The 14,423-nt window shown below is 34.8% G+C and overlaps 1 protein-coding gene and 1 long non-coding RNA gene across 2 annotated transcripts; one reads left to right on the plus strand and one right to left on the minus strand.

Annotated features, from left to right (window-relative positions):
- Positions 1-412: 412 nt before the first annotated feature.
- Positions 413-2,991, minus strand: LOC140886280 (uncharacterized). Its single transcript, XR_012151502.1, has 5 exons — positions 2,777-2,991; positions 2,585-2,669; positions 1,331-1,412; positions 565-630; positions 413-488 (listed from the first exon to the last, which is right to left on the minus strand). It is a non-coding gene; the product is annotated as an uncharacterized lncRNA (long non-coding RNA).
- Positions 2,992-9,812: 6,821 nt separating this feature from the next.
- On the plus strand, positions 9,813-13,555 carry LOC140891038 (organelle RRM domain-containing protein 1, chloroplastic). Its single transcript, XM_073299267.1, has 9 exons — positions 9,813-10,208; positions 10,347-10,444; positions 10,584-10,818; positions 10,911-11,008; positions 11,095-11,160; positions 11,605-11,682; positions 12,762-12,830; positions 12,933-13,039; positions 13,145-13,555. Exons 1-9 carry the CDS (start codon positions 9,868-9,870, stop codon positions 13,229-13,231), a joined length of 1,179 nt encoding a protein of 392 aa, XP_073155368.1. The 5' UTR covers positions 9,813-9,867; the 3' UTR covers positions 13,232-13,555.
- The last annotated feature ends 868 nt before the right edge of the window (positions 13,556-14,423 follow it).

Here is a 14,423-nt window from a genome sequence, read left to right on the forward strand (position 1 = left end):
TTCTAACTTCATCAAATTGATCTTGGTTGTAATGTTCTTGATGGATCCTGCAAATCGAAATGTAAAAAAAGATAGCTCAACGTCAATATGAATGTCATCATCTTCAGGAAACAATTAAACATATATTGTTTTCTTGGTGAAGTCACTTGAAAGTAAAAACATCTATGAGATTGCAAGCTTGATGCATAAGATGATACATGCTTATAGTGTGGGCTTGCACTATCGAGAATATATCCAACTATAGCCATTTATCAATAATTTTTCACAGCACAGGAAAACAAATTTCAATTTTGCTCTCCAAGCAAACACTGGAAGAGAAACAAGTGATAGATCCCCATAAAACAAATTTTAACTTATTCTTACTCAAAAAATAAGCTTACAAAATCATTTCTGTTGAAAATGGATAGAATCTCGATGTCTAACCCTCTTAATGTTGCCAACATTCCTCATAGATCCTTCGGCGCAATTTCAGCCATGAACACGAGTACCTGTGGACCAAAATTTTTGAAACAATTCAATTCAACAAAGAAAAATGTGTATGCAAAGTTCGTCAATCAAAATTACCAGTTAAGAGAAGACTCCTGTTCCATATCCAGTTGCTAATCTTCCAATATCCAGTAGAATAGCCTCCTGCACAACTTTGGTTTAAGGCTCACTAGTAGAAGATACAGTAAAAATAATAGTTAACTTAAGTGCTTCAAGCTTCTATCCAACGAAACCTCTAGAAATTGTATGTAAGCACTTAAAATACGCTCTTGCAAACACTACCTAAGCTGCTTGCCCTGAATCAACTCATGATGGTAAATTATAGTAAAATAATACCTGAGCAAAGTAAATGAAAAGCCACCCTGCTGTACAAAATCTGCTTGCTAATAACATTTTTGAGAAAATTTCATATGATGAGTTGGATCGTTATGAATCAACAGTGTGTCCTAAATAATAGTGTTGTTTTATCCATTTCACCAAAATTACCCGTATGCGACCTATATAATCTGCGATTTTACCGCTAGTGATTGCTCAAAAAATAAACTTCGTAAGCTCAAGTTCCAGAGTGAGAGTATCATAATTTCTTCAAGACAATGTCAACTTCTTCCCACCAAATTCTATCTTACCCAAGTTCTCACATGGATTATGTTTTTCGAGAGTTTAGCTATAAGAGAGAACCTACCAGCATAATATCAATAGCTTTTTCCAAACCTATAATCCTTGGGAGACGTTGTATACCTTATAAAATATCCATGACCAGCAAATATTCATTACCATTTGTAACAATATAGAATTTCCCACTCAAGCCTGATACAAAAAAAAAACTATTATCTAGCAGTCCTACCTCCAGATCCAGTGATGACTCCAAGGCTGAGTTCCGGCAGACCAAGTTGTGCTTTTGGTGTGGCTATGCGTGCATGGCAAACCTAAAACAATGTTTCAGATGTGAAAACAATGAGATTTTATTGTCTCCAAACATGATGCAGTGGGAGTGTCACCTGAATAAGCACATCTTCAACTTAGTTCCCAAGCATGTGTATTGAATCAATAAAATCAAAAAAATGAGAAAATCAGAGATATAGACACATGCATATCAGTTCTGCGCACTTTTTCAAAAACATTGCATGATCGTTTATTAATTTATGCATGTTATGTGTACCACTTTGTCCAATAATTGTTGCAGCAAAAGTTGACCATAAATCAAGGAAACCTCACAAAGTAAAAGTAAATAAACTTTTGGTCAAACTTCCTATTAAAATGTGTTTTAAAAAAACCTAATATATCTCTATAATATATATGTTAACTTACGTGTGCTATTATGTTAAAAATTTGTGATAATCCAGACATATGGAAAACCCAAAAAATGATATATCCATTAACCCCCTGTCACGCAATCTTGAACATCACCATCATAAATTTTTAGGCACGATTTCTAAAACAGGATTTTTTGTTTAGACTAAAAAAAAACATGTAGTTCGGAGTTTTACATAAAATAAAAAAATTTCAATAATTTCATATAATGTATTTTAATTTAGGTTTGATCATAAATACATAATTTTTCTTAAAATATATTAACTGTCAGTTTTCATTTCTTGCTATAAGCTTTGCGTTTTTTTAATTGATCCCTATTTATATATATATCTATAACATAACAGAATTAAGCCAAGATATTCAAAATTGAATGTTATCAAAGAAATAATTAGGAGTAACTATTTCATCAAGTTTACAAGATCACAAATTAATAGTTCTTTGTAAAGTGCAAAAATAGATATTGGATTATATATATGAAATAATTATTTCCAAAGCAAGACCCTCGATCTAAACCATGCATGTATGTTTTAATTTTTCTGAGTACGTATTGCATGCCGTTTTCAAAGCAAATACTCTCGATCTAGCACATTGTAAAACATCTGGAAACAAGTAAAGGACTGCTAGCTAAGGAAAATCTATTTCTACGAACCTATAATTACAAGTATTATTTGGAAATATATTCAGCATATCCATCGAGGCAAAGAATAACCAAACAAAGAGCTACAACAAAAGGGAAAGAACGAGAGAAAATCATTAAAATAAAAATATAACAAGTGACGTAGAAAACCTATATCGAGATCATTTGGAGAGTTTGAATGGTAGTGCCGTGCATTTGCTCTTCAACAGAGATCTTGCTACATGATTTGCCACATCTGCAATTATTGGCAGTGTTAATCAAATAAAAAATAAATTTAAATTCGACAGCAATGAAACGAATAATATTTAAAAATTAATTTGAATCAGAGAATAAGGGAAATACCATTCATTTGAGAACGGAGAGTCTTCATATAGTGAAATAACTCCTCCATTTTTCTTCCATAAACATACAAAAAATAAAATGACAATCCATTCATTCATTTGTCTTTAAAGGCAGTGATATATATAAAATCAAAATTGATACAATCAATTTGGACATATTTTAATTTTGAACCAATGTAATCGTCTCTAGAATCCATCTCCTAGTGGCAAAATGCAGTAAAAATCCTATTCTACCTTCAAGAGCAATCCTCTGTAGTTTTTTGCTTTAACGGAATTCCAAAGCCCAGTGAAAAATGCCTCTGATTCTAAACTTTTAAGTCATTTTTCTGTATCTCTTGTTTAAAGATATATTTTTTTCCAGGAAGATAAATGATGGCTGCAAATGTTACAGACAGAAGTGTCAGAAACAGAAAGAAGAATCAATCTTTGAGGAACGAAGCAAATTGTACAATTATATTTATTTTTATATAGAATATCATAGATTCATAGCCAAGAATATACAATTACAAGTTCTCTACGGAAAATGCAAGAAATAGTGAGAATTTGTGAAGTTAATAAAACAATATCTTAGGTATAAGAAAGGAAACTCAAATATACAGTTTCTCATTCATTAATTTCACAGGTTCTGTATACAGAAACATGATTTTCCATTAATACTCTAAACTATTTAAACATCTTCATTTATAGAAACCATTTCTCCTTGAAGCAACAGTCGAACAAACAAAAGAAAATATTGACTGAAAAGAAAATCAAAGCGTTGTGACTGAACAACTTACTTAATCGTTTGACTTTAAACTATTGGATTGTTGTGAAGTAAGCTAGAGCTTGAACCACTTTTGGTTTATGCATTTGACATTCATCTATGGAGGAAACAAACCGGTATCAGCCAAGCAAACATCAAAATCAGCAAATAAATATAGTATTGACAAGAATAGGAAATTTTCTAAGCAACACTAAAGAAGGCAGCATCCAAGCACATGATAAACACACATATGATCAAGAAAAAACCATTATTATTTTAAGGATAAAAAATCTGCTTACCACTTCATGATACACAATTCAGCAAGTATAACTACATAAATTAGCTATCAAGACATAAGCTCAATAAATTTACTAGATGGTGATATTCTGGCAGTATCGGACGTTTGTTCTGCTCCACTTCCAAATTTCTTAAGCGCTTAGATTTTAGCACAAGTAACTCCACTCCCTGCCATTCAATCCCACGGCAAGTTATATCAACAATATGCAAGTTCTTATAGCTCCTAACAATCTACATGATACGAGCATCAGAGTTAGCTCCTTATCAACCATCATCAGAGTGCTTACAACTCTTCACGTAGAATAGCGCAAGTAAGAAAATTAACTACAACGATACCCAAAGGATTGAACATGGCAGAAAACAGAGGACCTCTCCTTAAAATGCACCAGGCTTGACAATTTTGATTAACTCTATTTACTCACACCCAGAAAGTAGGAAAATAAGATTTAAATTACATTAAGTATGGAATATAAGTATAAAAAAATAACTTTTTTTTAATCATCGTAAAACTTGAATTGACTAGAGAAGAATGTTAAATCTCGTCTGAAATTCACTACTCCAAGTAGATATTAAACAACTTCCGTTACATACATGTGTGAAGTGCGTAGAATGAAATTCATATACAACCTGGACGTTTTTAGAAACCATAATTACCGATACATTGTTATATAAAATGATCCATTCATACAAGGAAACATGATCCGATGTTGACATAAACAAACAATAGTAAAATCTCAATTGAGTGAGATGGGTTCCACATAGATTTTAATTATATGATTATTAAACTATAAATAAAAAAAAATTGGAAAGACAAAAACAAAAGAAGAAATATAGGTGGGTGTCCAGAAGCACTCACGAAGCAGCTTCCAGGAAACTCATAATATATCCTTAGAAAAATTAAAGATCTAAAACCATAGAGAAAAATCATATTTTGGTCATGGAAAATACCCAAAGGATTGTAACATTCTCTTCTTGTTTCTGCCGGAGTTAGAGCAGCGGTCGTGGCGAGACTTGCCGGAATATTTCCAAACACGGTTGAAACGAGCTAAAAAGAATGGAATGTTTCAGAATGGTTTCCTAAACTTCGAATCCATGCTAAAACACTACTAATCGATCGAAAATAGCTAATAAACGAAAAAAGGGAAGTCACCTGGTGCAGATCCAGCCACGGACATTAGATCGAATCTACAGTTATAGGGCTTGAAGGAGGTCACAATTGAGTTGAAACCTTCCTGACCACAGTCACCTCTTCGAAGCTATGATAGATCGGAGGCATCTGCCCTCAAAGTGGAGATCGAGGATAGAGATCGAGAGAGGAAAACCTAAAGGAAGGGAAAGAGAGAATGGGTTTGTCGATGGAGCAAGAATAAAAAAATCGGTTCTAGATTTTACTTCATCAATTATGCATTATAAATTTAATTTTGTTATTTTTTACTTCATCAAATACATAATCCAAAGTTAAATACAACTTAAAATTTTAAATGAAGCCCGTGTTTTTTATTTGGCGAAGTATAAAATCTATATTACTTCATTAATTTTATTAACGAAGTAAATAAATGTATATTACTTCGGAAATATTGATAGACGAAGTAAAAGCTGACGAAGTATATTCTATATTTTCTACTAGTATCGAGGTAGTTATTTCAATAACTCATCTCAAAAGAACGTCACGAATCACCCACCAAAAAGGCAGCATGAAAATATGAGTGAAAATGAAAATCACTCAAAAAGATCTGAGAGTGTTTGTTATAGATGTGGCATTTCAGGACATTGGTCACATATTTGTCGAACTCCTGAGCACCTATGTAAGCTCTATAAAGAATCGACAAAGGGGAAAGGAAAAGAGATAAATTTTGTTGAAGATAGTGACCGTTTAATTGGTTCAACTAGTTTCAATGCTGCAGATTTTTTGAATGATTTCGAAGACATTGATTAAAATATTGGTGGGACTACATTGTAACAAATTTGTATTTTTCATGCATTTTTGTATTATAAAGCATGCTATATTTTGCATTTGTATTGTAATTAATTTTTCTTTATTGTATTTTTTGTGAAGTTTGATATGGAAAATGCTATGAGCAAACATGGAAATAATATCATGAAAATTTGCATACCAGATAGTGGTACAACACACACTATTCTGCGAGATGAAAGATATTTCTTGGAAATAAAACCAACAAAAATAATGGTGAATACCATATCAGGTCCTGTAGACTTGATTGAAGGTTGTGGAAAAGCACATTTTTTGTTACCTAATGATACAAAATTTCTGATAAATGATGCTTTATATTCACCACAATCGAAAAGAAATTTGTTGAGTTTTAATGACATATATTCTCATGGGTATGATACTGAGACGATAACTGATGGAAATCAGAAATATATGTGTCTTACCACATATAAATCAGGAAAGAAATATGTGGTTGAAAAATTATCAATGCTCCCTACTGGATTGCATTATACACATATAAGGCCAATCGAATCAAATATGGTGGTTAATAGTTCTTCAATATTAACAAATTGGCATGATCGATTGGGACATCCTAGTTCAATAATGATGCGAAGAATTATTGAAAATACGCATGGTCATCCATTGAAAAACCAGAAGATCTTTCAGAATAATAAGTTTTAATGTAAAGCATGTTCTCTTGGAAAACTTATTATAAGACCATCGCCAGCTAAAATCCAAACTGAATCACCCATATTTCTTGAACGTATTCAGGGTGATATTTGTGGGTCAATTCATCCACCATGTGGACCATTTCGATACTTTATGGTATTGATCGATGCCTCTAGCAGATGGTCACATGTATGCTTATTGTCAACTCGGAATGTGGCATTTGCAAGATAGATGGCTCAAATAATAAAATTGCGAAATCAATTTCCCGATTATACAATCAAGAAAATAAGACTTGATAATGCTGGAGAATTTACATCCCAGACTTTCAATGATTATTGTATGTCAATGGGAATCACTGTTGAACATCCTGTTGCTCATGTTCATACACAGAATGGATTAGCTGAATCATTGATTAAACGTCTACAACTGATTGCTAGACCAATGATTATGAGAACAAAACTCCCTATTTCTATATGGGGACATGCAATTTTACATGCTGCGGCATTAATTCGCATCAGACCAAGTGCATATCATAAATTCTCCCCATTGCAACTTGCATTTGGTAAAGAACCAAATATCTCTCATCTGAGAATTTTTGGATGTATGGTGTATGTGCCTATTGCACCACCTCAACGATAAAAAATGGGTCCACAAAGAAAAATCGGTATTTATATTGGTTATGATAGTCCATCAATCATTCGATATCTTGAGCCTCAGACATGCGATGTGTTTACAGCACGCTTTGCTGATTGTCATTTTAATAAAGAAATCTTCCCAGTGTTAGGGGGAGAAAAGAAACACATCAAAAAAGAAATCACATGGTATGTACCATCATTGTTACATTTGGATCCAATGACCAAACAATGTGAGAAAGATGTACAACAAATTGTGCACATGCAAAGAATTGCAAATCAAACGCCAGATGCATTTGCAGACACAAAAAGGGTAACAAAATCATATATACATGCTGTAAATGCCCCTGCTCGAATTGAAATTCCAAAGAAACAAATTGAAGACACTCATGATGTCATAAAACGCTTGAAGCGTGGAAGACCAGTCGATTCCAAGGATAAAAATCCTCGGAAAAGAAAAGGCATAGAGAAACACGACGATCATAAAATAGAAAATGGTGTTCCAGAAGAATCATCTGATGATGAAAATATTCTGTCAGAACCACAAACTGACGAGAATCGTGAAATCTCTATCAATTATATTAATACTGAAAAAATATGGAACCGAAAAGACATAGAAGATATTGATGAGATATTTTCTTATAATGTGGCTTGTGACATCGTAAATGAAAATGAGGATCATGAACCAAAATCTTTTGGTGAATGTAAAACTCGTCATGATTGGGTCAAATGGAAAGATGCCATTCAGGTTGAATTGGATTCCCTGAATAAACGCAATGTTTTTGGACCTATAGTCCTCACACCTGAAGGTGTAAAACCTGTTGGATACAAATGAGTTTTTATTCGAAAGCGAAATGAGAAAAATGAAATAGTCAGATATAAAGCTAGACTTGTTGCACAAGGTTTTTCTCAAAGGCCTGGAATTGATTATGAAGAAACGTATTCTCCTGTTATGGATGCAATTACGTTTCGATATTTGATTAGTTTGGCAGTGTCTGAAAATTTGGTAATGTGTCTTATGGATGTTGTTACAGCTTACTTATACGGATCACTTGATAGTGATATATACATGAAAATCCCTGAAGGATTTAAGATGCCTGAAGCACAAAGTTCAAAACCCAGAGAATTTTATTCTGTAAAATTGCAAAGATCATTATATGGGTTAAAGCAATCCGGCCGAATGTGGTATAATCGGCTAAGTGAGCACTTGATGAAAAAAGGATATGTAAATGATCCAATATGCCCTTGTGTTTTCATCAAGAAAACAACATCCGGATGTGTAATTATTGTTGTATATGTTGATGATTTAAACATCATTGGAACGAATAAAAAAATTCAAGAAGTTATGATGTACTTGAAGGAAGAATTCGAAATGAAGGATCTTGGAAAAACCAAGTATTGTCTGGATTTGCAAATCAAACAAAAAGAATGTGGAATTTTTGTTCACCAGGCAAATTATACAGAAAAGATCCTTAAACATTTTAATATGGATAAATCAAATCCATTAAGTACTCCAATGGTTGTAAGATCATTAAACATAGAAAAGGATCCATTCCGTCCATGTGGAGAAGATGAAGTTATTCTTGGTCCAGAAGTACCATATCTAAGTGCCATTGGTGCCCTTATGTATCTTGCAAATTGCACTAGACCTGATATATCTTTTGCTGTAAATTCATTGGCAAGATTCAGTTCATATCCAACAAAGAGGCACTGGAACGGAATTAAACATATATTTCGTTATCTACGAGGAACAACAGATTTGGGACTTTTGTACTCAAAAGACACCAATCAAAGTATCATTGGTTATGCTGATGCTGGATATTTATCTGATCCACATAAGGCACGTTCTCAAACTGGATATGTATTTACTCGTGGAGGCACCGCAATTTCTTGGCGTTCACAGAAACAAACACTCGTAACAATTTCATCAAATCACGCTGAGATTATTGCGCTACATGAAGCAAGCCGTGAATGTGTTTGGCTAAAATCAATGACACAACATATCTAAACTTCTTGTGGATTATCAGTAGACAAGAAGCCTGTGACGTTGTATGAAGACAATGCTGCATGTATTGCTCAAATGAAAGAAGGATACATCAAAAGTGACAGAACAAAACATATACCCCCAAAGTTCTTTGCCTACACTCAAGAGCTTGAGAAGAATAAAGATATTGATATCTGTTATACTCAATCAAGTGAGAACTCATCAGATCTCTTCACAAAGGCACTTCCCACGACGATATTCAGAAAGCATATATACAACATTGGGATGCGCAATCTGCGGAATATGTGAAGAATCACTCATGTTAACATGAGGGGGAGTTTACGTGACTGCACTCTTTTTTCCTTACTATGGTTTTTATCCCACTGGGTTTCTTCTAGTAAGTTTTTAACGAGGCAGTATAAAATACGTAATGAAGACAGTCATCATATCACGATCATCATCACAAGGGGGAGTGTTGAAAAATATTATTATTATTAATATTATGTTGAATATTGAATGTTGAATGTTGAATATTGAGTTGTAAAATGTGAAAAATTAGTGTATGATGATGTAGATGATGATATATTTATTTTTGGACTAATCTCAAATATGAATCTATAAATAAGTCTTTATTTATGATAAAAAATACAATTGAATTGAGAGAAAAATATATTTAAAATATAAAATTTAATATATTTTGAGTTTTAAAATTTTTACTTTTTCAACCACAGTTTCAAAATTGAGATTGCAGCGTCTCTTTTCCCTTTTACATAAGTGGTTTGGATTTCGCCCATATGACTTGACTCGAGTGTCAGAGATGGAGGCCGTGTGGTGTTCAGCGGCGGTCGCCGCCGCCTCATCGTTTCCGATACTCTCAGCCAAAGTCCCACACCCGAAATCTCTTGCCCTCAACTTCAAAGCAATTACGTCCCACTGTTCTCCCATTTCTCGTTTTTCTTCGTCGGTCTCTGAAGCTGCCACTTCTACTTCTACTTCTGCTTCTGCTTCTGCTTCTGCTTCTGCTTCTGCTTCTGCTTCTTCAACTAGTCATGGCAGGCGGCACTGGATGGTTCTCATGGAAGCCCCGCCATTGGGATTCACTGCTAGACCTCAAGCAATTGATTACTATGTCAATGTACTTGAAAGGGTTTTAGGCTCGTGAGTTTTTCTTCTTCATTTTTCATTTTTCCTCAAGTCGAGTATTATTTTTCTTGGACTCATTTATCTGCATTTGCTGTCTTTTTTTTGTTGGGGGAATTCATATTTGATTTCTGTTGTGATTCATTGTTTGTTCAGCAAGGAGGATGCTCAGAGTTGTATGTACGATGCTTCTTCTGATACTCATTTTGGTTTCTGCTGTGACATCGATGAGAAAACTGCTAATGAACTAGCTGGTACTGCTTAATTCATTGACACCATGTTTTCAGGATATTAATATCTGGTTTTGCTATTGAAGTTTTACAAGTTCGAAGTGTATTTGAATGGTTGAATGAATGATCTTGAGTTATCGATACTTGCTTTCGATTTTTATAGGCAGGCCTGAGGTGCTATTGATTAAGCCAGATCCCGACTTTGACTCCGTGCGAAAAGACTACAGCAGTTTGAACAACGGGCTTCAATCAACCTATTTTTATGGGAAAGCATTATTGTTTCCTGCTGGAACTACTAAACATTGGCTTGTTCGAATGGGTAGGCCAGCAGTTGGAGCCATTAGGAAGGCGAATGTGGTTGATTACTATACTCAAGTATTAATAAGAGTTTTGGGGAAGTGCGTACTAGTTTTTGTTTTGAATTTTTACTTATTTCTGCTGTTTCTTCCGTAAAGTTTTTTTTAGGTCACATAATGTATCCTTATTACAGTGAGAAAGATGCTCAGATGTGCATGTATCATGTTTCTTGGCAATCCAACTATGGCTTCTGTTGTGAACTAGACAATGAATGTGCTCAAGATTTAGCTGGTTGGTTTTATTTTTTTCTGCATCAATTGTTTAATATGAACAATTTGTGTCTGTATGTTGTTGATAAACATCTTTATTCGGTGCAGGAATTCCTGGTGTGTTGTCTGTCCAGTCAGATGAAAATTTTGGGTCAGATGATAAAGATTATAGTGGTTTGTCATTGTTACTACATTTTCTGCATGAACTATGTGTTCAAATGGTTATGAACGTATGATCACGGCCACACATGACTTTATTTTCCTCTTGAAAAGAAGCCGTAAATCATATATGTTGAAAGTAACAGGTGATTTTATTTTTGAGTCTAGTGCTGTTAATGTTTTAGAGTATAGTGCTGTTAACTGCTGCAGATATGAATATATAAAAGTTGGGGAGTACGGATGAGTTTGTTTTTATGAGCAGAACATAGCAGTCAATCCGAGGAACCATTACTAGCGCTTTGTAGAAATATGTATTTTCCCCCAATTTAGGAAATTCCCATGTATCATGGACTTAGTTCATGGACGAGGCTACATTTTGGGTTCTTTTATCTGCCACTACAATTTTTTTGAACCATCTACTATGACAATTTTGAACGCATACATGTGTTAATCTTGCAGGTGAATCCGGTGCCATGGAAGATTCTCCAGCCTCATTGCCAACTACCAATATTAAAACGAAAAAGCTATTTGTAACTGGTATATTTACACTCCAAATGAAAAAGTTATGTCATTCTGTTGGTTTTCACCATACTGTTTCTTACTGAAAATGACACGGTTGTATCCTTTGTGGACATCATGTTGATTCGTAATCTGGTTTTTATTATTTAACCCAAAGGGCCAGTGATAAGTCAATAACTGAGGTATCATAGTGTCTTCTGTAACTACTCAATAAAAATCAGTGTTGTAAATGGCGGGAGGCGGTGGCGGTGCGGTCCGTGACCGCCTACCGTCTCGGCCGCCTAGGCACCGCCTAGCGGTTGAATTTTTTTAAAGCATTTTTATGGGTGGCGGGCGGCGGCAGGCGGCTGAGGTGTGTGGTGGAGGGTGGGAGAGCAAAAATGAAAAAAAAAAGTGGCTAGTGTTTTTGAAATGAGTCAAGATCTAGGGTTTTAAAATAGATAAACTTTGACTAGGATTTTAAAATGTATTGATTTTTTACTAGAATTTAAAATTAGTTGACTATGGACCTTGACTCAATTTAAAAAGCCTTGGCCGCCTCAACCGCTTCAACCGCCCGAGCACCCGCCTCGCCCGCCTCGCCCGCCTGAAACGACCGCCTCATGCCGAGGCGTGGCGGTCGAGGGCCGCCATTTAGAACACTGATAAAAATCAACTGATTAATGAGATATAAACAAGTTAGGCATCTTGATTATTGGTCATATCTTCTAAATTAGTGCAAAAAAACTTTATACATCGAGAGTGGGAGTATGCATTCAGGAGAATACTCTGCAGTGTTTAGCTTGTAAAACCGTAGTTTACCCAGCAATATTGATATTGATTGATCAAAAGGAAGTCATGACACACAGCCTTTGAAATGAATGTCTGCCCTTTTGACTGCAGTCTCTCCATTTCTGCAGTGTTTCCTTTTTGCAATGTGACATGACATAAATCTCGAAACCATATCATCACACTGAATTGGATAAAAGATAACGTCTTGATCTATGACTTTTTCATCCTCGATCAATCTGCAATAGGGCTGCTGTTCCATATAAGCTACACAACACCCTTTTTTACTACTAAATCGAGTATTCTTGCTGTGTGGTTTATCTCTTCAGGTCTATCCTTCTACACATCTGAGAAAACGTTGGCCGAAGCTTTTGCAGGTTTTGGTGAACTAGTTGAAGGTAAAATGCCATGGGCAAAGGATTAGCGATTATTTACTTTAGAAGAACATCACATAAACATATTCTCCCATTTATCTGTATTCAAGTTTCCTTTCTTTGCAGTTAAAGTCATAATGGACAAAATCTCTAAGAGGTCAAAAGGCTACGCTTTTGTAGAGTACACGACCGAGGAGGCTGCAAGTACCGCTCTTCGTGAGATGAATGGCAAGGTGGCTGAACTTGGTTTACCTGTACACAGTTTTTTTTTTTTTAAAAAAATACACTGTACCGTTGTTGACAAGATATTCCAAGTTTCTTTTTTTTGGTTCTTCCAGATCATCAACGGCTGGATGATTACGGTCGATGTTGCCAAAACGAACCCACCAAAGTCTAGTCGGGGAAATCTGAGACCCCCATCGTGATCTTGAAGAAAGTGTGATTTTGACGTGCATTGACAACAAAGTGAACTACAGGACCGTGAGCTCTGAGTAGCTTCAATTTCATATTCTTTCAGAAAAGAGGGCAACTGATGAAACAGAGCCCCGTAACACGTCTTCTTTATGATTTGAGTACCTTTGATAAATCGTGGAGGCGAGGAAGTGATGTTGAGCATAAATCAAAAGGGAGCAACAACATGGATAAACGCAGTTGTATCTTGGTCAATTTTAATTATTTATATGCCATTTATTTGTTAAGGATAATAAAATACTAGCATATCTAGACACTCTATTGTCTATGCATGCATATATTAAAAAAAATTGTAAACAGTAAAAATTTATTTAAAAAAATATAGATTACTTTTATATGAATTTGGTTTTTATAGTAGTAATGTGATGTCGATTTACGGTGATATTTTCTTTTTCCTTAAATAGAAAATGCTAAATCAAATAAAATTAAACTTGGCATTGGATAAAAATACAGATTGTGACACCAAATTTTGTTAATATACAAATCTCGAAAGAGTTGGGAATATAGGGATATTAAAGAAAATGAATGGCTTAATTCATATGGCCAATGGAACTTTGAACACCATGAGAAGAAACCTTGGGAATATCTTTTAAAGACAAGAGCTTCCGGATGAGGTGCAACCTTGCATACTCATCGCATTCTTCTTTGCTCAGGCACCGAGGTGTGTATTCGTTTGCAGCCACCGGGGTTAATCCGGGAGGGATTCGATTGGCCAATAGATCAGCGTAAAAGATGAATTTCTTACCCTCTGTAGATTCTGAAAGAAACGAGGAAAGAACAAGTAATGTCATGATACACGCCATCGACGCCGCCTTCGCCATGCTTTTTTTCTTGATCGGATGGATCGATCAATGTTATATACACATCTTCAATAGTTAAGAATTAAGTCTATATATATGTGTGTGTGCATGGAGAAAAGAAAGTTAAATCATTAGATAAGGAGAACCATTCATTGGCCTTTTTGTGGGATAAACCACCACCTTTGTAAAAATTGAGGGGACGAAGCTATGGGATTCTAAGATTTTCCAAGGTTTTAGGAGTTCATAAATTCCATCCATTCCAAGGGTGGTATTGGTAGGAGAATGTTTTTAGATTGGAATAAACAAAAACAAATAAAAATTTGGATTTCTATCCGGAAATATTACA

This window comes from Henckelia pumila, chromosome 3, assembly GCF_033568475.1.
Source record: "Henckelia pumila isolate YLH828 chromosome 3, ASM3356847v2, whole genome shotgun sequence".
NCBI lineage: Eukaryota > Viridiplantae > Streptophyta > Magnoliopsida > Lamiales > Gesneriaceae > Henckelia > Henckelia pumila.

Coding starts and splice junctions, on each gene's coding strand:
- LOC140891038 (XM_073299267.1), top strand. CDS start 9,868: ATGGAGGCCGTGTGGTGTTCAGCGGCGGTCGCCGCCGCCTCATCGTTT. Junction 11,161..11,604: donor AGATGATAAAGATTATAGTG/GTTTGTCATTGT, acceptor TTAATCTTGCAG/GTGAATCCGGTGCCATGGAA. Junction 12,831..12,932: donor TTTTGGTGAACTAGTTGAAG/GTAAAATGCCAT, acceptor CTTTCTTTGCAG/TTAAAGTCATAATGGACAAA.